The sequence below is a fragment of the Papilio machaon genome, chromosome 26 (assembly GCF_912999745.1).
Source record: "Papilio machaon chromosome 26, ilPapMach1.1, whole genome shotgun sequence".
Taxonomy (NCBI): domain Eukaryota; kingdom Metazoa; phylum Arthropoda; class Insecta; order Lepidoptera; family Papilionidae; genus Papilio; species Papilio machaon.
The window spans coordinates 667,048-690,527 of record NC_060011.1 but is presented as its reverse complement, the minus strand read 5'-3'; the positions used below and the strand labels follow the sequence as shown (position 1 = coordinate 690,527).

The 23,480-nt window shown below is 34.2% G+C and overlaps 1 protein-coding gene across 1 annotated transcript in view; it reads left to right on the top strand.

Moving 5' to 3' along the window:
• The window catches only part of LOC106717941, a 67,692-nt gene extending 56,536 nt beyond the window's left edge, over nt 1–11,156 (top strand). The window contains exons 16-31 of the mRNA XM_045684513.1: nt 44–273; nt 455–568; nt 882–1,050; nt 1,478–1,557; nt 3,275–3,457; nt 3,878–4,025; nt 6,409–6,587; nt 7,136–7,280; nt 7,709–7,827; nt 8,020–8,182; nt 8,298–8,458; nt 8,749–8,922; nt 9,023–9,217; nt 9,427–9,597; nt 10,159–10,303; nt 10,823–11,156. Coding sequence (XP_045540469.1) covers nt 44–273; nt 455–568; nt 882–1,050; nt 1,478–1,557; nt 3,275–3,457; nt 3,878–4,025; nt 6,409–6,587; nt 7,136–7,280; nt 7,709–7,827; nt 8,020–8,182; nt 8,298–8,458; nt 8,749–8,922; nt 9,023–9,217; nt 9,427–9,597; nt 10,159–10,303; nt 10,823–11,117 — 2,671 coding nt within the window. The 3' untranslated portion in view covers nt 11,118–11,156. The remainder of the gene's footprint in view (nt 1–43; nt 274–454; nt 569–881; nt 1,051–1,477; nt 1,558–3,274; nt 3,458–3,877; nt 4,026–6,408; nt 6,588–7,135; nt 7,281–7,708; nt 7,828–8,019; nt 8,183–8,297; nt 8,459–8,748; nt 8,923–9,022; nt 9,218–9,426; nt 9,598–10,158; nt 10,304–10,822) is intronic.
• Nucleotides 11,157–23,480: the final 12,324 nt, after the last annotated feature.

Here is a 23,480-nt window from a genome sequence, read left to right as displayed (position 1 = left end):
AAATTTCATACAAATTACGCATTTATTTTCTTGATTTTTTTAGGGGTAGAGAAGGTAAAGGTGGTCGAACAAGAACACAATCTGAGAATTTGACAGAAGGTGAAGCAAATTTAGACAATAAAAATGGAACGGAAGTAGGAAATAAAACTGAGAATGGAGAAAAAGGAAAGAAAGGACGACCTAAGAGTCCTTGTGAACCAATAGAAAGTGAACCATATGTGAATATAGAAATTGTAAAATATGGCCGAGATCCAAATAATACATTTAGTTCTGGTAAGTACCAAAGGTATAGCTTACTACGCGTTTGTATGGATGAATGTATGGATATTTGTTAAAGTGTAACTCCATAAGGGCAGAAATTTGAATTTTATTTAGATCAGAGATATTCAAGATATAACAAAGTCAAACTTTCACATATTAATAAGATTGAGTAATTTTAAAATATTTTTTTTAGGTACCATAGTTCGTGTGGCGTGCGGTAAAGGGTACGGTTTGAACTTAGATACGAATGCAACTGCAAAATGTGTTAGAGGAAGATGGAAGCCGGATAAACCGAAATGTGAAATCCGTAAGTAAACTTTACAACTCAAAATTTATAACATTCTAATATTAACTATTAAAAACAACTAATTTCTCTTCAATAATGTATATAAAGTCTTAAATCTTTACTTCTTATTTCATTAGGATTATAATGGGTAACATTTATATTTCCTTTTAGAACATTTTGGCACTTTATTATTAATTCATTAGAGTTTGTTTTAGTTGTTTTTTTCTAATACTTATATCATCCTAGATTTCGATTAAAGCACATTTGCATCTCCTAGAAAACTACTTATGTAAGAATTTTATCCCTTTGTTTACTCAACTATCTATTTTCTCAGTTCCATGTCACGTGCCAACTACAGAATATGGTATTTATACAATGGCCCCGGAGAATGGTCCAGCACCTGGACAATTAAGTCTTGGACTGAATCATGGTGAAGATAAAGAATTAAATGAAACAGATCCAGTTCCTAACGGACAAGTTGTACATTTCTCTTGTGAATATGGGTACGTAATGAAGACAAGAGAATGTTTTTTTTTATCAACCACGTTCTTCTTTAATATTGTACATCCCGCAGAAACACGAGGTTCGTGGCTACCTAAGCCATAAACCTGCATAATTGCGAAGTGTACAGTCTTAAGGGAACTTGGTAATTTGTAAGAATGTTGTAGCAATGGACAAAGACTCGACCTGAAATATTTTAATTCTGAGTCTATCTTACCATCTTACTAATATTATAAATGCGACTGTTTTGAAGGTATCTCCAGAACAGCTTAACGGATCTCGATGAAATTTGGCAAAGATGTAGATCATAATCTAGAAGAACACATAGGTTACTTATTGTGATTTTTTTTAATGCGCGCGGACAGAGTCGCGGGTAACAGCTAGTCTACTATATGATGGTATAAAAATTAATTTATTGTAAAACTTTAGGTACAACGTACAAGGTCCAACCAATCTCAGATGCTGGCTGGGAGAATGGGCTGTTACGAGCATGCCAGAGTGTGTCGCTGGTAAGTTTACTTTAATCTATAGGTATAGGTATTTATATAAAAGAAAGTCGTGTTAGTTACACTATTTATAACTCAAGATCGGTCGAACTAATTTAGCTGAAAATTGATGGGGAGGTAGCTTAGAACTAGGAGACGGACATAGGAACTTTTTTATCTTGTGTGTATTTTTTTTATTCCGCGCGGACGGAGTCGCGGGTAAAAGCTAGTTATTTATAATTTAAAAAAGCACGTTCCGGTGATTGGAAAATATTGAATGATATATAAGAATTGAATGAAGTCAATTAAATTATTGAAATGAATTAAGTAAGTGAACGATACGAATGAATGAAATTAATGACAAGAAAAAAATATGTTGTAAAATGTGCACTAAGATTATTTCAAATATTAGGTCCTTACATATGAAATTGGCGTTTTTCGTACAGGCCACTTTAATCACGAATTTCTCCTCTTTGGTAAGGAATTCCAAATTCAAATTTGTACAGCTATAGACTCATGTATTTGTGGTTCGATGACCGTCATTCATTTGTTTTTTTTCTTCTGTTTTTTTCTGTTTGCGTCACTCATTTTACAAAATGGAAAACTTCAAATATCGCATTATTTACGAGTACGAGTTCCGCCGTGGCACTAGTGCTGCGGAAACGACTCGAAGGGTGAATGATGTGTATGGCGGTCGTGTTGCAAAAGAAAACGCAGTTCGTTTTTGGTTCCAACGTTTTCGTTCTGGAAATTTCGATCTGCAGAATAAGCCCCGTGGACGGCCTGAGACTCAAGTTGATAATGAAGAGTTGAAGGCTATTGTGGAAGCGGATCCATCGCAAACCACGTCCGAGTTAGCTGCAGGCTGCGATGTTAGTGATAAAACTGTTTTAATTCACTTGAAGCAAATTGGGAAGATTAAAAAGCTTGAAAGGTGGGTACCTCACGAATTGACTGAAGCAAACCGGCAAACGCGCGTCGACTGTTGCGTTACATTACTAAACCGGCACAATAATGAAGGTATTTTAAACCGAATCATTACCTGTGATGAAAAATGGGTTCTTTACGATAATCGGAAGCGCTCAGCGCAATGGTTGGATCCTGGCCAGCCAGCCAAATCCTGTCCCAAGCGAAAATTAACCCCAAAAAAGTTACTTGCGCGTAAAAAAGCGTTTGGTGGACTAGTGCCGGTATTGTTCATTACAGTTTTCTCAAATCTGGCCAGACTATTACGGCTGATGTCTATTGTCAGCAATTGCAAACCATGATAGAAAAGCTAGCGGCTAAACAACCTAGGCTGGTCAATCGCTCCACGCCACTGCTGCTTCACGACAACGCTAGACCACACACTGCGCAACAGACGGCTACTAAATTAGAAGAGCTTCAATTGGAAAGTCTAAGACATCCTCCGTACTCCCCGGACCTTGCCCCAACAGATTACCATTTTTTTCGAAATTTGGATAACTTCTTGCAAGGGAAAAAATTCAACTCCGATGGGGCAGTCCAAATCGCCTTCAAAGATGTTATTGATTCCCGTCCGACTGGTTTTTTTAGTAAAGGGATCAATGAACTACCTATGAGATGGCAAAAGTGCATAGAAAATAATGGTTCATACTTTGATTAATTAAATATATTATATTAAAAAATATTCGACTTTTTGTTCCTCCCATACAAAACGCCAATTTCATATGTAAGGACCTAATATAACTATCTTGTTTCACTTTCTTATTATCAATTTCAGCACCCTGTGAACTTCCTTTACTACACGGTGCGACTTACGAAGCGGGGTACAGGGCCGGACTCACTGTTGCCCACGCGTCGTCAGTGGATATATCTTGTGAACCAGGAAGATCCCCACCTGCCACACTAAACTGCCATTTAGGTCGATTGCAGCCCACTGTTCATGATTTTTGTAGACCTCTAGGTAAGTTACTTATTGTTTGTTCAATTACTGTCAATAGTCGATATAACTTTGTCTACTTTAGTAAACTAAACTATCGTTCCTTACTCCACTCAGAGTCGACATTTTTTACTACAATAATATTCTGGAGACATCTGTTAAAAAAAGATAATAGTTTTTTTCTCTTAAGGTGGGTATAGACTAGAACATTTACTTGTACCAGAACAACGAGCCGCTCTACGATATGTTCTAGTGTATCACCCTTTCACGAACCATACGTGCTTTTTAAACTGTACTTATCTATATTATACCATTCGTAAGAACGTTACATTACATAGAAATGTTTGAGAAAATGCTCTAGTCTATATTCACCTTTAAAATGTAGAGTGGATAAATGATAATTTAATAGTACAATTATTGAACTCTACAAAATAATGAAAGAAGGTTCGTATTCGCTATTCGCAGCGAATCTAACTCGACCGAGACCAACATCAGAATATCAAAGTGGATCAGATATAGTTCGCGAGGATATATCCGAACTAGAACCTGACCTACACGGGAAACCTGTCCTGGAATGCGGGCCACCAGCTAGGTAATCAATTTTCCATAATAAAATACGAAAAGATTACAAAACATTTACCATCGGTTTCTGAGACCAAAATATCCTTTTAAAACCTTTAAGGCCTAATTTTAGTCATCTTTCCCTTCCCACCCTTTTCTTATTAGGGAAGGATGGGAAGGGGAAGTGGATTTGGCGGAAGAGGGGAGGTATTGAAAGGTGAAATATCCTCTTTCTGTGCGTCCCCTTCTCCGTTGATTAAAGGTAGGCAACGCATTTCCATTTGCTGGGCGGATGTCTATGGGCAACGGTCGCCTCGCTATTGCGGCGAATCCAGCTGATCGTTTGCTCGTTTGCCACCTTATGTTATAAAAAAAATAAAAATAAAAACTTGAGAGGTGTCAAGGGACACCCGGATGGAACGAAGTTGCTTTCGATTAATTAGTGAAATCTTCACAAGAAGTACATTTTATTTCTATGAATTTTCGTTATATATTGTCACGTCGTTGCCATGGTGAAGTAGCGCTCATTCGTCGTTAACATACTTACTATAGCAAAAAGTTTCGTGACAACTTTTCGTAAGAATTTTTTCCGTCTAGCCCCTTTTCACAACGCGCGATAAGGAACTTCGTTACAAAAAACATATTGTTATGTCTGTCAAATGAATGACTATGTGTTTTACATAAAGATTTCAGTCTCAGTAACCCACGGTTAGAATGTCTTAAGTAGCTGTGGGTTTTGACTCCTGTGACACTTGTGTTGATACATAATATTGTGTTTCCGTTTTATGAAAGAGATATTGAACAACAATATTGTGTGTCAGTAAATGTCACTGCAGTCGAAATCCCACTGAAAGATATAATATCTTATCTACAGTTTTGTTTATATGTTACGAATTCTGAATGTTGGTAGAAAAGATTTCGATTTCGGGTGAACAGTGAACATCCAACTTTCAACAAGAACGAAATTGTTATCTCTGTTTGTTTTTGATGAGAATGACAGGGATGGTAATGTTGTTGAAATAATTGGTACAATACGACCATGGAATCTTACAATAAATGTCATTATATATATCCGTGCTTTCATTGTAGCTTTGATGTGATCTGTTTTTGTTTTCTTTATTTAAACACCATTACAAATTTATTTATCTGCGACAACTAAATCCTGATTTGCTGCCTATAAATGTAAAAAAATACCATTAATCACAAGCAATCCATTGATATTAGGCTTTGACGCGTTGTTTTGTTAATTTGTAATTTGCTTTATTTAACTATTCAAAATTATTAAGAAGCAAATTGTACTTTTATCCCGACTTTATTACGGTGAAGAAAAATATCGTATTGCAAACTATGAAATAAGAAATTCAAAGAAGTGTCTGAATTCAACCAATCAGCTCTGTGATTAAGTCTGCGATTATTCTGTTGATTAAGGATTAATAACGTTTAATTTAGAGAGACTTCGAGCCTAAGTTTAACTTTAGTAGTGAGTTGTGCTCAACTTTAATGCTTTTGAAAACACAATTTGCTTCTTAATACTTGATACATCCAATAAAAATGGGATGGAAAAGAAAAAATAATATTTTTGCAAAGAGTCTGCATTTCTTATTTGCTGACTGGGAAGACTGAAGGGAACCCAGGCGGTCAGGGATGCCAAGCCCTGGTGAGAGCCTTATAGGTTCGGAATTTTACTTAACTTGTTCTTTATTCGAATCATCGTCTATAGATACATTATCATTAACATCATTTCTATTTAAAAATCACATTGAAACTAAATAAAAACGGCTACCCACGTAAAGTAAGTCCGATGTCGACACCGACTAGTTTCGAGCCATCGGAGTTTGTAGTTCTTGAGTGAGCGGGACTAGGATTAATTCGTAATCGCAGTCCGTCTCTGTGACCTCTGACAGGCTCCAAACTAGTCGGTGCCGACACCGGTTTACTTATGTGTGAATGTTGCCGTTTTTTTTTTTAATTCATAACAATGCCTCACGAAAATTATTCTGTAATATATCAAATCATCTTGACTTCAAAATTCATTTCATTGAACAATCAGTATTTCTTTCTGTTCTACAATTTTAACGTTATAACTATAACGATATATAGAAATCCTCAGAAGGCAGGGCTTAGTATTAAATTTGTTAATGTATTTGAAATGATCCAATTTATAAGAAATTCTTGAGCAGCTGCGTTATTATTGGCTGTATGTTTTGCTTTTTTAATTTCTATGTCTTGGCCGGGCTTAAGTTATTTTGCTGTTTTAAAGTATTTGTCTAGTGCATGTTTATGGAAACGAGCAACATTTTTCTTTTTAATTTTAACCTAATCTAATCTAATTGTTTCAATCTAGGAACTTTCATGTGATAATTGATTTGTGAATTATTAATTAATATCTTTTCAAATATTTGAATGTTGTTTAGGGTACAAGGTACACTTATATACCGGGATGGAACAGAAGTAGATGGGTCTATAGGTCTGGAAGGTTATCCGCATGGAACAGAAATAACATTTAGATGTATTGCCTCTATTATGGGTGAGAAGACGACTTGGAAATTGATTTGTGAACATGGTGATTGGGTCGGCAAAAGCTTTAACTGTGGTAAGTGCTATATTAAAAGATTTCCTAATTATTACTAGCCTTATATAATTTTCAACTGGATTTTACGGAGGACATTAGACAAAGTACAAACTATTCTCGACATAGTTACAACGACAGTTGAGAATTTCTGCATACCGTAGTAGAGAAATGTGAATTTTCTTCTAAATTTTTGTGTAAACTTCCTACTATTTCGTCCATTCATTCATATCAGTAATAATTTAATGAATTTATGTTTGGTTGATGCAATTTTGTAGCTATTCAATTCATTTCTCTCAAGCTATCACAATAACTGACGAGGTTCAATATACTTCTTAAATTTTAAATAACTAGCTGTGGCTCGCGACTCCATTGGCGTGGAATTTAAAAGACTTAATAAGTAGTCTATATATTCTTGTACACTATGTTCTAAATCTGTGCCAAATTTCATCAAGATCCGTTAAGCCGTTGTGTAGATACCTTCAAACATCCATCTATCCATCCATCTAAACATTCGCATTTATAATATTAATAAAATAGTATAGGATGTAAAGTTGATTATGCTATTACAGAAGAATTAGAAGCACAAAGCGAGGAGTTACTCAGCAACAACAGCTGCACGTTCAGGAACGAGGAACCGCATGTCGTATCCTTCTTCAATGATCTAGAAATTACAGAAACTGTTGACTTCCCACCTGGATCAGTCATAATTTCCAGGTACTATACGCACAAGTTACCCTGGTTTATGAATATGAATATAAACTGAACTTAACACTATGTTCTGTTTTAAAAACTGCCTAAATCAAAATTTAAGCTACTCACAAATTTGCAAAAACCAGTTGAAAATAGGTTGCCGGCTACATTTTGTTACAAAATATGGGGATAGGTTAATTATGAAAGAGTTGTGTTAATCTATATATATAAAAGAAAGTCGTGTTAGTTACACTATTTATAACTCAAAACGGCTGAATCGATTTGTCTGAAAATTGGTGGGCAGGTAGCTTAGAACCAGGAAACGGACATAGGATAATTTTTACCCCGTTTTTTATTTTTTATTCCGCGCAGGCGGAGTCGCGGTTAAAAGCTAGTTAGGCATAAAAGGAGCTTTATCTTTAAAGAATTCATATGTAACTTAATAATTTCAGATGTAGCGACATAGGAAAATATGCAATGACTGGTTCTCAAACTAGGAAGTGTATAGGCGGTACGTGGGATGGAGTTAAACCGACATGCTTTGGATTGAACCAAGAAAATGACTATGCTAGTAAGTGACATTGCAAAATATTTAAATTTTCACTTAGAAGGGTAGTGATTTCATGCGTCTGTACGTGGTCTTGTGTGTGTACAAGATGACAAATTTTGACAAGTGAGGTGTCATTGGATTCTATTCTTCTCTTAAATGTCATAAGAGTACAGTATTTAAGTTTTATTTTCATACTTACCTCACTGTTTTCAGTGGAGAAACCCCCAACGATATTGTTTCGGCACTCTCAAGGTCCTATCGCTCAGACTAACGACGGCAAACTGCTCATCTACCCGGGCACAGTGCTTCACATGGAGTGTCTATGGATGAGGAGGTTTGGCAACCCCAAGTGGAACGTCACGCATTATATACCAGAGTAAGTATATAATAGAAGAATTTTTTTTTGGATTGCACACTTATTTTTAAGGCCGATTCACCTTGTACACTTTCGCGTGGATTTTACGCTTTAAAACAATAAATGTTGTTTCAAGTCCTGAACGTAAATACCAAGAAGGCTGGACGACGGATCCAGGACGAGACAGCCAGCTGGAGTACCGGCTCAGCATCTTAGGCGCGGTGAAGGAGGACTCCGGCATATACCGCTGTGAGACACCGGCAAGACAGAGCCATCAAGTGGAAATCATTGTTGAAGGTAACCAGGACCAGGATCTTTTAGAAACTTGATTGATTTCACGTCATAGCAAAGATACGAGTATTTTTATAGGAGAAGATGACATACGATTAACGGATCGCCTAATTTTCGTCGATTCGACGCCCATAGACATCCCTAATACCAGAGGAACGGTAGATTTGCTGTCAGTATTTAACAGAGAAGTATGCTCTTTTTTGAAGGGCCCTAAATTGTATCTGTTAAGAAAGGTACGTAATGTGCTTCGTGCATAGGTGGATTTTTATGTACATAAATCATTTTTTTATTGCCAGATGTCCACTGCCCACCCCTGCCGATCAGAAGAGGTCTAGTCGCCAGCGGTGTTGGGACTCGCCTCGGCACTGAGATCAGGTTCTCTTGTGCCAACGGTAATGCACTGCTCGGCGCCCACGTGCTCACCTGCAGGGCCTCGGGCAACTGGAGTGCGCCGTTACCTGTTTGTGAAAGTAAGAATATTTGTAACTTGACATTAAGTATATCTAAGGATATATTGACGTTCACTTAACTTACAACAAGGATAGACATTTGTATAGAACTGTTTCTCAGGTGTAGAATGTGGTGACGTGGTCCACGATGGTCCTCTCAACGAGGGCGAGAGGCGGCCGCGGGTGACCGTGGTCTCCCGTGGCGTGGGGGGCAGGGCCGCATTCTCCTGCGCGCCAGGCTGGGCGCTCAGCGGCGCCGCGGAGACCGTGTGTCTACCTGCCGCTGACTGGTCTAAGCCGTTCCCAGTATGTAAAGGTTAGTACATTGTTTACATGAGATTAAATGTGAATAGCTACAAAGGAAGGCTGAAGAAAGTATAAAGTAAAATTTAGATATTAATGCAAATAATTCGAACGTTTTGGCTTGCAACTACCATCTTTGGGGCCATACATATATTAAAAGAAGTTCTGAAAAATCTTTCTTAATGGTAATTTTTTGTAAGTTAGTCACTTGGTCTTCTCCAGAGGTATCCTGTCCAGCCCTTCCTCCACCTGCATCAGGCTACGTTCTGGGACGTGCTCCGTACCGAGCTGGTGACGTGCTTCAATTCCATTGCAACCCGGAGCACACGCTGCACGGCAGACCTATCCTGGTGTGTCAGGACAGCGGCCGGTGGAGCGACAAGCCGCCCACTTGTGAGTAGTGTTAATGTTAACGCTTAATGAATAAATGTATTTGAAATAATGCAGCATTTTAATGTATCGCTTTATTTTATGTTGCCCCCATAAACTAACATTAATTTAATTTATTAAATTCGTATTTTTATGTCACAAATAACATCATGGTATTGATTATTTTTACAAATTAAGAACGTCTTTTGTTTATTACTAAAAAAAGAACGTTCGTGTTTTGTTTTAAATATGTACAAATACAAATATACGTATTTCGTAATATTAAACGAAATAGAATGGGAATGTAAAAGATATTAAATACTATTAAACATTTATGAAAAATGTTGTAAAATCTGTTTTTATCATCATCACATCGCTTTTATTAAGGCTTTAACAGATGCTTTTTCTTTACTACGTGTTTGTCTGTATTTTGCTTTCTAATTGCTATCTTACATTCAAAATATAATAAAATACAGGCCAATACTGTTTTAAGATAAAAAAATACATCATATATAATCAGTAAACTAACCTAACATATTAACTTAACATCAAATTGGCTTTTAAACGTATAAATTTATTACAAAGGTGCGCAAGCGTGCACATATCCCGGCACGACAATATCAGGTCGCATGTCATCTGTCAAGTTTTATTACAAGATAGGAGAGACTGTCTCCTTCACATGCGAGCCTGGATATAGGATTAAAGGAGCACCGATGTTACGCTGTCTCAAGTAAGTTTATACCTTATTTACCTAGATAAATACCATTTAATTAGTTAAAAAAACTAACCGAATGAGACCACGACACTGAGGAACCCTCTTTCACTTCCCACCGTTTTCTTATAAGGAACGGATGGGGAGGGGAAATGGATTTGTCGGAGTAGGAGATACATAGGAATGGAAAATATTCTTATTTTGTGCGTCCCTTCCGTTGTCGATTGAGGGTAGACAACTAGTAGGCAACGCATCTGCAATTGCAGATGTCTATGGACGGAAGTCGCTTTGCTATTTCGATGAATTTACGTGGCCGTTCGCTCGTTTGCCACCAAATGATATTAAAAAAAGAAGGGAAAGAATACGAAAACGAACACCTCCCTCGCCAAAATAGTCAAAAAAAACTCTTTTAACCCAGTCGGTTGAAATACTAGAAACATTAAAACTCTGTTAATGTGCCGTCATTCTTCGATATTTTTTTATTATTATAATTTTAGTCATTAATTTTAATAAGACTAATAAAAAAATATATTTCAGGAACAGAAAATGGTCGAATGCAATACCATTATGCACTCCCATCGCGAACTACACGTCATCCGAACTAGTTATGTTGAATGGTGACATCGACGCCATGTTGTCAGACGCCGCTGTCAGCGTTATTCCTGACATCTTGCGGACGCGCGAAACGCCCGCCATCTTGACACCACAGAGTTTAAAAGCCGCCATGACACGAGTCGCTGCAACCAGATTACTCCGCAGAGCACCTATTGAGACATACAAAAATAAAATTTCTAGAGTAAATAGATTACTACGAAGAGATTCTGAGAGATAATTATAATTATTCGTTTAGGAAGTGATTTTAAAACAAGATGGCGTCGAATTTCTCTTCATACAAATGCTCAATGTTAAGTTATTTTATATTTAAAAATATATTTAATTTTTGTTTTTACTTTAAAATTGACGATAAATGTAAGAACCTTATATTTGTTATACTTATCTTGCATTTAATTAATGTAATTATCAAACCTTAAATGTATCGTAACTTTAATAATTCGGCTATACTTTACGTGCAAACGGATATATTCGCGCTCTCAGACATGTGTACCCATACAGTCCACTAAAGCAATAAAAATAAAATTCACTGCATCATCATCAACCTCCCCTTATCCCTATGGAGAGTAGGCACAGTATGTACTACTCCATACATCTTTATAAGCCGTCATATCTGAATTTACCCCCTTCTTACGCATATCTTTCACACCATCCATCCATACTTTCTTTTGTCTTCCTCTACCTTTATAGCCATCCACATTCAAAATAAAATTCACTGCGCTGCATGTAAAATGCCGAACAGCTAAAGATTCAAGAAATATTAAATTAACAATTATTATCGGTATTTAATATATATTAAACACATCTCTATTTGTTAAATTAAATCCTACTAAATATTATAACGTCTCTTCAAACTAATAAACTTCCAAATAGTCAAAGATTTGAAGTTTCATACTAAATGTGAAAGTTTGGATGTTTATTATTATATATCTAAAAAAGGTCTTAACGGATCTAAACTAAGTTTGGCACAGATGTAGAACACAGTCTGAAAGAACCCATAGGCATTAGCCTATGTAAAGGTTTCAATTCCGCGCGAAGAAGTCGCGGGCATAAGTTAGTTTTAAACTAAATTTTCAACTTCAGTATTCCTACATGTGATTACATTTACTTCCTTACTATTAAAATATTTAAATATTTGGATTTGAAGTTAACGAAATGTATGTACTTTTTTCATATTTAAGAACATATAATATTTTGTACCTCAATTATATTCACATAAAATTGTTTTCTTTTTCATTTTACATTTGTAAATAATCTTGCTTCGCCAAAGACGTAGAATTATAAATAGTCCATTTTATTAATTAAGTAGTTTTTAATGTTAATTATTAGATTATAAATATTATAATTCTATTTATTCTGTAGTGAAATCCATAGTAAATACATGTTTAAAATGCTCTGTTATACGACGCACAAATATTTGGATAAACTTTTTAATTATTACATAAATTATTCGTCATTAACAGCTCTAGAAAATTTTAATAAAGGATCTTACACGTAAAGCCTGTGTTCACAACTTCACAAATCACGAAATTATACCGTCTGCTCGATGTGAATAAATTATGAATATAGGAGTTATGTGGAAGCACCTTTATTTAACAGAATATATAAATAATATTGTTAATATATTCTAGCATATCAGATGCATATCTTTCACATAAATATATGTCAAAACTATGTATAAACTTTACAGTACATGTTTATAATTATTCTGTCCTTTAAAAAAAGAAATAAACAACGATTTAAATATTAACAACTTGTTTTATTTAATAGGTTTATGGATTAGATACAGCTGGTTTATAACTCGAGTAGTAATAGTTAGTTTAAAAAAAGCGCCTGTAAAATTAATATAGCAATGTTGACCCTACGCGGATTGCGCTAAATTAAAGGAATCATCAAACAACAAAATATTTGATGGAGTTTTCGCAATTCTAAATATTTATAAAATTAAGCTCTACGTTTGGAACAAGTTTTAATCGATTTGTCATATTTGATACTGACATTATTTTAAAACCTCGTTAATTAATCACAATTTAAACAAAAACATCGTCCAAACAAGTCATAGCTTACTCCGTAATATTATGCACTTAATTAGTAACTATAAAACTTGAAGAAACGACGTAAACGAGTCTTAAGTTTTTATCAGCACATTTTCTACATACCGACCTACATGCGCTCCGACGATCACAAAAACGATAATTCCAACAATGTATGCCTTTAGCAAGATAAACATGTGTTCAATAAGCAAGTTACACAAATATGGCGGTAAAATAGATTCAAAATGGAGACTTTTGGAGGGAATTTGTACGCAAGACATTTGTAATACTTCTGACAATAGATCCATGGAAGAGATTAAAAAATAATTCAATATTATAAAAATTATAATCATACCAAGGAGGTAGTAAATTAAAATATAAAAATTTATGAAGATGTCCAATAAAAACTGGCACACAATTTTTATCGCAGCAACAAGTAGTATGGAAACATGTTATCTCACTTCTGTGAAAAAACTGAAGTCAATTTTTTTTTCTGTGATATTTTTTCGGCAGTTGGTACTCAACAGTAATATCAATCAGTTCCGAGTCAGTACAGTACAGGTGATCGAGTATTTGTTTCCATCACTCATAACAACGATAGTCAGTCGTGCGCGCACAGCGCTGTTGTTTAGACGTGTGTTATATGTATTTTAAATCGCGCCATTTACGACACCAAAAAAAATTTTGTTCGAAAATTAGTGCAGTGGTTAAGTGATTGTGTGTTAAAAGATAAGCTTGTAAGGTGGGTTAATTGTTTTTTTCATTAGATTATTTGTAACCACAATTACGATATGCCAATCTACCTGCGTATTTTGTTAAAGTCTGTTTCTACCTAATAGAAATAGGTATCTAATTTATAGAACATTTGATAAACTATATCTTTTTCTTACTTTAAAAGGAAATTTAAATATATGTATACAAGAATTAAAAAAGTTAAATCGTTATTAAAAGTGCCAAATAAACATTGAGCATAGAAGAATAAAAAAAGGTGCGCCCGAGTCTATCCTATATCTGCCTACCTTTATTACTTATGCATTCTTTGTTAATATTTTTGAGGAATAATGTTTCTAAGGGTTCCTGCTGTGTTGTGTCTTGATCCGTTATTTTTTAGTTATGTTACCGGTTCGTAAAACGACCGAATTCTTAGGTCAGATAACTTGAACGTAAAATAATTTGAACATGAACTATGTGATGCGTTAATTTGATCTTACTTATAACTTAGCTTATAAAATTAATAATTATTTTTCGAATTTCATATGTACATATATATCCGACGTTCTTACGATGAATGAAAACATCATGAAGGAAGAAATTCAAAGATACGTGTGAAGTCAACTAACCCGTAGTGGGCCAGCATGGTTGACTATAGCCTTGTCAACCCTAACCAAGGATAGGCTCTTAGCTCAACAATGGTGATGTAAAGTGAGCTGATGATGATGATATATCCTATGTTCTTATTGTGAGTCAATACACATATCTGCGTAGATATTCAAACACATGTGTGAAGTGGGTGATTATGGCCTAGTCATCTTAATGAAGGATAGACTAGCTCCAATAGTGGTCGCAATTATAACAGTAGTTTTCAATCACAATAAAAGATGAATATGAAGATGGAATCACAATATACGACGCTGCAAATGTTCGCTTGAAAATATTAGACGTGCAAAAAGCGCATTAACATAATACGTACATATAAATTATAACCAAGGTTATTTACAAGTAAGAGACTTTACGTATAATTATTTTATTTAGTTTCACACGTGGCTGCTACAGAGTTAATTACAGTTGAGTTTTTATATGAATTATTTCTTTATATTATATTCTATTAACCGTCAGTTTCCATTGTTGTTAGTGTTTCGATTGCAATGATACTTGTAGCACCCCTAACAAGCCAAAGGCCTAATTTAAGTCCATGTTCCCTTTTCACACTTTTCTTGTAAGGTAGTAGATGTGACAGAAGAAGGGGAATATCCTTATTTGTGTGTCGTCTCCTCCGTTGACTGAAGTTAGGCAATGAATCTGCAAATGTCTATGGGGAATGGTCACTTTGGTATTTCGGCATATCCAGGTGGCCGCTTGCTCGTATCATCATCAGCTCACTATACGTCCCTACCGAGGGGCTCGGAGCCTACCCCAAAGTTAGGGGTGATTAGGCCATAGTGGCTGGCCAAGTGCGGGTTGCTTGACTTCACAAATATCATTAAATTTCTTCTCAGATATGTGCAGGTTGCATCACGATGTTTTCCTTCACCGTAACAACGTCAGATAAAAATATGTAAATCGAAAAACACATTGATACATGTTGGGATTCGAACCCAGGACCTGCAGATTGTAAGTCAAGTTTTTACCCCTGAGCCACCAACGCTTGCTTGTATGCCTCGTAATATAAAAAGGAAAATGTCTGTTTTGATAAAGGCAATGAGATGACTTGTTGATTGTATTGCCAGTGAAAACTTAGAGAAACAGTTGAAAAGAAATCATAAGGATGTGCAAATTATTTGGCGAGTCGCTAATCAGTTGCATCCTGTAAACGGAGAGACGCGAATGTTGTTTAATAAATATATATATACCTACGTCCCCAACATACATAGTGACGATGGTGACGTGCAAGAAGAGGAAATACCCATTTTCTGTACGTTCCTTGTCAATTTTGAGGTACGCAATACATCTTTATTTTTTTGTTTTTACATTGAATAAGCCAACATGCTTTATATTTTTTTTTTCTTCGTTTGTCTCTGAAATAATGAGGCTCAATGCCTTGGTTCAGAATTTTAAATAGTAAGTCTACGTTTATATATATATTTTAAAGGATTAAAATAAAAATAATCTTTTATAATAGAAACATAAACAATTTAGAATGTATTTTATTAAAAAAATAAAAAGTTAACAATGACAATGGCTAGTTATGTTTTTTTGCGAACACAACTATGGTACTAATATTGAATTCTAAACGAATAAAACTGGTTTTATCTAGATGTATGATGTCAATAAATATTAACAACATTACTCGAATACCAAAGTAACTTATTGATCACAGACTTTATCGAAGTTAACTGTAAATTAGAATGAAATAGGAATTTGTATGAATTAATAAATCAAGTATGAATTGAAATTTTTAAATTAAGTAAACAGAGAAATGTAACTTCTTATATATAAAATTCTCGTGTCACGGGGTTCGAACTTGAACTCCTCCGAAACGGCTTGACCGATTCTTATGAAATTTTGTGAGCAGATTCAGTAGGTCTGAGAATCGGACAACATCTATTTTTCATAACCCATTTAGTTTTTTTTTAACTCCGCGCGAACGGAGTCGCGGGCGACAGCTAGTATTTTTATATTAATTACACATAAAATATGATATTGTAATCATCAGCTCACTGTACATCTCCACTGAGGGGTTCGAAGCCTTCCCTAAGTTAAGTGTGACTAGGACATAGTCAACACTGGTCCAGTGCGGGTTGACTTCATACATATCATTGAATTTCTTCTCAGATATGTGCCTATATTGTAGTAAGTTAGTTAAATTGCATTGCGAAAAACTTGCAGTGAAAATGTGATTTTATAATTCAGTGGAAATTAACCTTAATGCTACACGTGTGCAGTTTAAGTTATAAGTACTTATGTTATATTGGATTCAAGGCACGAGTTTATTACATAATGTCCGCATGGTGGCGCGCTTGTCGTGAGTTTAAATTCAATTGAAACATTGCAGTTGTGTACCAAGCGTTTGATTGATACTTAGTTCTTTCATTTAATATCTACAGACATATTTAAAGGTTCATATTTCATTGTTTTATTCTAAGCATGTTTCTACAACTTATGTCTACAAAGAACAGCTTAAGTACAAGTTATATGCTATGTGTAAGTAGCCTATGTGTTCTTCCAGACTATATTCTATATTTGTATCAAATTTCATCAAGATCCATTGAGCCGTTCCGGAGATAACTTCAAACAAACATTTATCTAAACATTCGCATTTATAATATTAGTAAGAAATCAGAGATTTCCAAAAACTTTATAGGTATTACATTACGTTATTAGGTTTATTTAAAACTTTATGATGAATCTGCTGAACAGATCTTTTTTGTTTACTAGTCAATGGAAAAAAAACCTTTGATGTATGTTGTTTTTGTGATGATAGGTTAGTCAAGTTTCTCTGTTATGGAAATTATCAGCGATTTAAAGGCGCGTTTCCATGTTGCGTAATGGACGTTGCAGACGCACAATAAAGCACCATGGAAACGCACCTTTATACTTGTTTTTTAATTACCCTGATTATCTTCAAATAAAAACGTTAATCAAATCTGAAGACATTCGCAAGAAAATTACGCACCGAAGAATCCACCGGAAACATCAAAGTTTTTCATCACTTCAAGGTCGTGCAGAGGTCACCACTGATCCTTCAACCGTGACCATACATAACGCAACAATGTAATTTAAACTTTAATCACAGAGAACTACAATACAAATTCGAATGAAATCATAATTTTTAAAACAAAATTTGTCCATAATCCCAGAGAAACAAAAACAATTTTTTTTTTTCAAACTGCTCAGAATTATTTAACTTCGTTAAAATGGACTATCATATTTATTGGTCGTAGTACAAAAAATTTAATACTCTGATCCTGTTATCTATGAGCCAGTGTTCTCGAGGAATACCCCTCCAGGTTGTTATGAATGCTTAGGTATTGCTTGACTGACAGAATCCTGATGTGGATACCAGTACCATTTGCGACTTCTTGGTGTAAACGAATGAACCTATTTTGACGAGTTATGTGTTATTAAATTCGTAATCTAGAGTGGTATAATATTCAAGCTTATTGATTACTATCTGCGTCCACGACTTCGTCAAACATTTAGAACGGCATTAAGAACGCCTTAGCTCACGTGTGATCGTCCGGTGACGGCACCGACTAGTTTCGGACCCGTTGGGGGTCCATCTTCAGGGCGAATGTTTATCTTAAGGACTTCGCGGTAGCGTCGCGTCTCGTACTTTCGATGCCGTCACCGGACGATCACACGTGAGTTAAGTCTCACGAAAGTTTAAATAATTAAAAAAAATTAAACTTACAAAAACTTACTAATATTATAAATGCGAAAGTTTAGATGGATGGATATTTGTTACAACGTATCTTTAGAACAACTCAACGAATTTTGATTAAATTTGGCACAGATGTAGAACATAGTCTGGAAGAACACATAGACATATTAAGTTTTTTTTTTTTAATTCCGCCAGGACGGAGTCGTGAGCTATAGCTAGTTATTTATAATTTAAGAATTACTCTTATATTGAAACTCGTCAGTTATTGCGACAGCTGGCCAGAAATGAATTGAATAGCTACGAAATTTTATAATATTAGTAAGGATTATTTCTACAGTCATAGTAACAATAATAACCTTGGTTTAATCACGTAACCTTGACTTGCTAACACCCGTTCAGTAAATCGTCCATTTCCGCAAACATCGGATGCCTCTTATTATCAACAATGTTTGTAATTTTACATCTGACAGTTACTGTTATAATACAGCGTGTGAGAAACAACTACATCAACTTTGAAAGCCTAGACTAGAGAAGGCTGAATACTTATCGTAGATTTCTGTGACATAAATCTCCGTTATAGTATTATCTATTTTGTCAAACATGACAGGGATGAAGACATGTTTTATAAAGAGATTTTGTTCTTGGAAACCCACGATTAATAATATTTCTGAAACTTAATTGTACTAAAGAACTGTATTATTTTAGGTATACTATAATAAAATAATTAAATCATGTGAACTGTATAAAATGCTTGATTTTTTTGTGACTAATTTATCGTCAGTTTCTGACACCAAAATCTCTGTACATTTCGTCATCCCTGTTATTATTTTTGATGAAACAGAGATAAGAATTAGTTTTAAACGGAGATTTCGGCCTCAGAAACTTACGGTTAATCATTCAAGGAAATAGAAAAGATAATTCCTTACTTTACTTAAATCTTGCACTCTAATTAATCCTAGATTTCTATTATCAAAATCCTTGTTTAAAACATAACTATTTCTGTTTTTCAATGGGAGAGGATAGAAAAATTTAAAAATAGAATTTTTGTTCTGAGCGACGCAATTACATCATGTTCAAAATGTAAATTATTTTATCGATATAACCATACTGACATTCCAATTTTATTAATTGTATAGATATAGTGTCGGTGGCTCAGGGGTTAAGCACTTGACTTGCAATCTTCAGGTCCTGGTTTCGAATCTCGCCATGTACCAATGTGTTTTTCGATTTAAATATATACATATATTCGACGTTCTTACGATGAAGGAAAATATCGTGATGCAACCTGCAAATATCTGCAAAGAAATTTAAAGATATGTGTGAAGTCAACCCGCACAGGACTGTGGTTGACTATGACGTAGTCACCCCTAACTTGGGGTAGACTTCGAGCCCCTCAGTGGGGATGTATAGTGAGCTGATGATAGGTAGATTAACTATTAACCGCTGGGCTATAGGGTATATAACATGGAAATTTCCAGTAATCACCCACGCTGTTACTTATCAGTTATTGATTTACGCATTAACCATTGTTAAAAATAACTCGGGTAATAAAATCTTTTAGTTACTTAAATAAAGTTTTAAAAGTTATTTTACTTTACATTTGAAATATCAAGAGCATCGGTGGCTTAGGGATTAAGCGCTTGACTTACAATCTGCAGGTCCTGGGTTCGAATCCCGCAATGTACCAATGTGTTTTTCGATTTTCGATTTACATGTGTACATTAATTCGACGTTCTTACGATGAAGGAAAACAACAACAAAGATATTTGTGAATATCTTTATGAATTCATTTGTTCCTAGTATGATATAAGAAAATTCGCGTTGGAATTAAAAAAAAACAGTATCAGAAGTAGTACTATATGTAATTTGACTTATTCTTTATCTATGCTTAATTTCAATCAGATATATTGAACAGTTGCAGAGTTATCAAGTAAATATGTATATCTAAGTAGCTGTTGCTCACGATTCCGTCCGTGCGGATTAAAAACTTAAGTAGTAGCCTATGTATTGTTCCAGTCTATATTCTACATCTATGATAAATTTCATCGAGATCCGTTGAACCGTACAGCAGATACCTAATAATAAACATCTATGCATCCATCTAAACATTCGCATTTATAATATTAGTATGATATATCCGGAATCGCAAATATTTCCGGGATTATAGGTAGCCTATGTCTTCTATCAGGCTATGTTCTACATCTATACCAAATTTCATCGAGATGCATTAAGCCGTTCTGGAGATACCTAGGAACAAACTTCCATCCAAACATTCGCATTTAGATATAAAACATGCAAAACATAGTAATACTTTTAACTATATTTTAAACATAGTGTAGACATACATATGTTATGTACAATATTACAGAGAAATATTTAACGAAGATTATCTCACTAATATTATAAATGCGAATGTTTAGATGGATGTTTGTTTGAAGGTATCTCCAAAACGGCTGCACGGATTTTAATGAAATTCGACACAGATGTAGAACATAGACTACTTATTATGTATTTTTAAATTCCGCGCGGACGGAGTCGTGGGCGAGAGATAGTCGTCTATATATTTACATTTCAAAACAAACTCAGATTATATATTTGCGTATATAAAGAAATCGAGCTTTCCACATTCCATGAAAAGTATATAAATTTCTCGGATTGTGAACCTCATTGTTAATTACGTGTTATGGGAATTGAGGTTGTCTTATTTCTCATACTCACATAATTGATGTAAGCCGGCTAAATTCTTTGATGTGTTTTTATATAACACGTCAGAGGTCTTTAAGCTATGTCTGTTAAAAATTATATAAAACACTAGCTGTCGCCCGCGACTCCGTCCGCACGCAGTTAAAAAAATGAGACACGAGAATTTTATATATTAGATTTTATTTACAGCACTAATATTTTTGTTAACGAACTTTAAAACGTCTTAGGATTTGGATGAAAATAACAGATTGACTGTCTAAGAGTACCAGTTAATTTGATTAATTCATTTCTACGCAAAGTAATTCACAGATTTTTAATACAAAATCTACATTCAAAGTATTCGGAAATATGAAAAATAATTATAATATTACTAGCTGTCACCCGCGACTCTGTATGCATGGAATTAAAAAACGTAATAAATAGCCTATGTGTTCTTCCTGACTATGTTCTACATCTGTGCCACATTTCTTAAAGATCCGTTAAGCTTTTATACGGAGATATTTTCAAACATCCTACATCTAAATATTCACATCTACAATATATATAAAAGAAAGTCGTGTTAGTTACACTATTTATAACTCAAGATCGGTCGAACAGATTTAGCTGAATTGATGGGGAGGTAGTTTAGAACTAGGAGACGGACATAGGAACTATTTTATCTTGTGTGCATTTCTTTTATTCCGCGCTGACGAAGTCGCAGGTAAAAGCTAGTTTATAATATTAGTAAGATTTCTATATTTTTAAATACAAATAAAATTATATTTCTTATACGAAATTCTTTGGACGATTGTTCATAAGATTTATAGTAAGTCAAAATGTGTTTACGATGAAATTAACATAAGTACGTATCAATATTTCTTATACTATAACCTAAAAAGGCAAAAGCAATGCAATAAAGTTCGAAAAAGCAACGAATAATTGAAATTGCCATATTAATAATTCATGTTATTATTGATTACTTTTTTTTTTAATAATAATAAGGCTTTAAAGGGTCAATGGCGTCCCCTTGACCAAGCCATACAAGGATGACATAGCAATGCAGGAAGTGCATGTTTGTGTGGGTGTGTATTTATGTGTGCGTGCGATGCGTCATGCACTATCAAGCTAAGTGTAGGGTTGCCACTAAAATATAAATTCAGAAAACAAAATTATAACCCTAATTAAATGTAATATTTTTTTTTATTAAAGATTTATACACTGAGTAAGTTTCGATAATTAAGTGATCCTTTAAGTTTTAATAATAATATTTGACAATATTTTTAAATGTAACATACATTTAAAAGGAATTAATATTAGATTTTTTTTAGTAAAATAGTATAATTTCTTAATTTTTTTTTTAAATTAAAGATTTTAACTTATTAGTTAAAATTAGTTTAAAGAAATTGCAAAATTGCAACTACATATTTTAATTGAATAAATTTGTTTTTGTTATAACTTTCTGAAAATTAACTTAATTATCCAAAAAAAATCGATATCGACTTTTTTAAGATTTTACCAACCCTAGCTTTCTTCACACTCTACTTACCCGTGAACAAATTGATCGATCCTCTATCTTGCTCACACTTATCGACCAAGTCTCCTATTTCGCTCGCACCTAACTGTGGTCGTACAGTTATACGACATGAGCGTTCAATAAAACTTGAAGAAAACAATACTCTGCCTGAATTTCACTCTTCGATCTTTGCATTGCTTACAATCTGTTCGGAAATAAAACCTTAAATTATAAAAACCGTAAACCCCATCTTTGACACTTCATAAATGCCAAAATATTTCAACAAAAAGGTAGCATACTGAGGAATTGAAAACCTCTTCCTTAATCTATATGTATAGTCAGAAAGTCGTGTTCGTTACACTATTTATAACTCAAGATCGGTCGAACTGATTTAGCTGAAAATTGATGGGATGGAATTGATGATTAGAACTAGGAGACGGACATAGGAACTTTTTTATCTTGTGTGCATTTTTTTTTATCCCGCGCGGACGAAGTCGCGGGTAAAAGCTAGTACTTAATTTCTAAAAATATTCCCAAAATTACATTTCCTTTGTTAATATAAAATTGTAAATCTAATCTCTAGATGTATTTTTATCTATTAAAATATAAACTGACCTGACTAAAGAAGTAATTGTAAAGAGTCATTATGAAACATATCGTCATCCCTTTCATTATACATATGGAAAACAGAGACAAAATGCCTTTGATTCATACACTTAATTAAATACAATTAGAAAACAATGTAATTCTACTCGCTTCCATTTAACTATTTTATTACAAAATTAACCATTTAATGTAAATAAATTCTATAATTTAACTGACATTTGGTTCAAGGTGAAAGATTACTATAATAATGGTACAAAGTATGGCAAGTTAAGTTTAACCTTCTGATTTTCTATAGAAAGAATAATTAACAGAATTAAGATCCATTCCAACGAACGAAGAGCAACCGTAAACAAAATTGAAAAGTAAAATTAAACCTTATTTCAATGGTATAAAGTACAATTATATTTGATATTAAAATCTACTCTGCTTACCGTCCCGGCCTTTCTGATCAGATCCATAGAATAACTAATTTTTAATTTAAAAAAAACACAAGAAGGTAATCTAATCTTACCCCTATAACATTGTAGATAAAAATAATGTATAGGATAACATCTCACTCGTCAAAATCTGTTCAATCGTTTAGGCTATTGTAGGTCACAAACAAACAGACATGCAAACTCAAAATAAAACACGTTCGAATAACATTAAATTCTTGAGTCAGTCGGGTAAAAATTACCCACCTGTCAGACAATAAGAGGCTTTACGAAG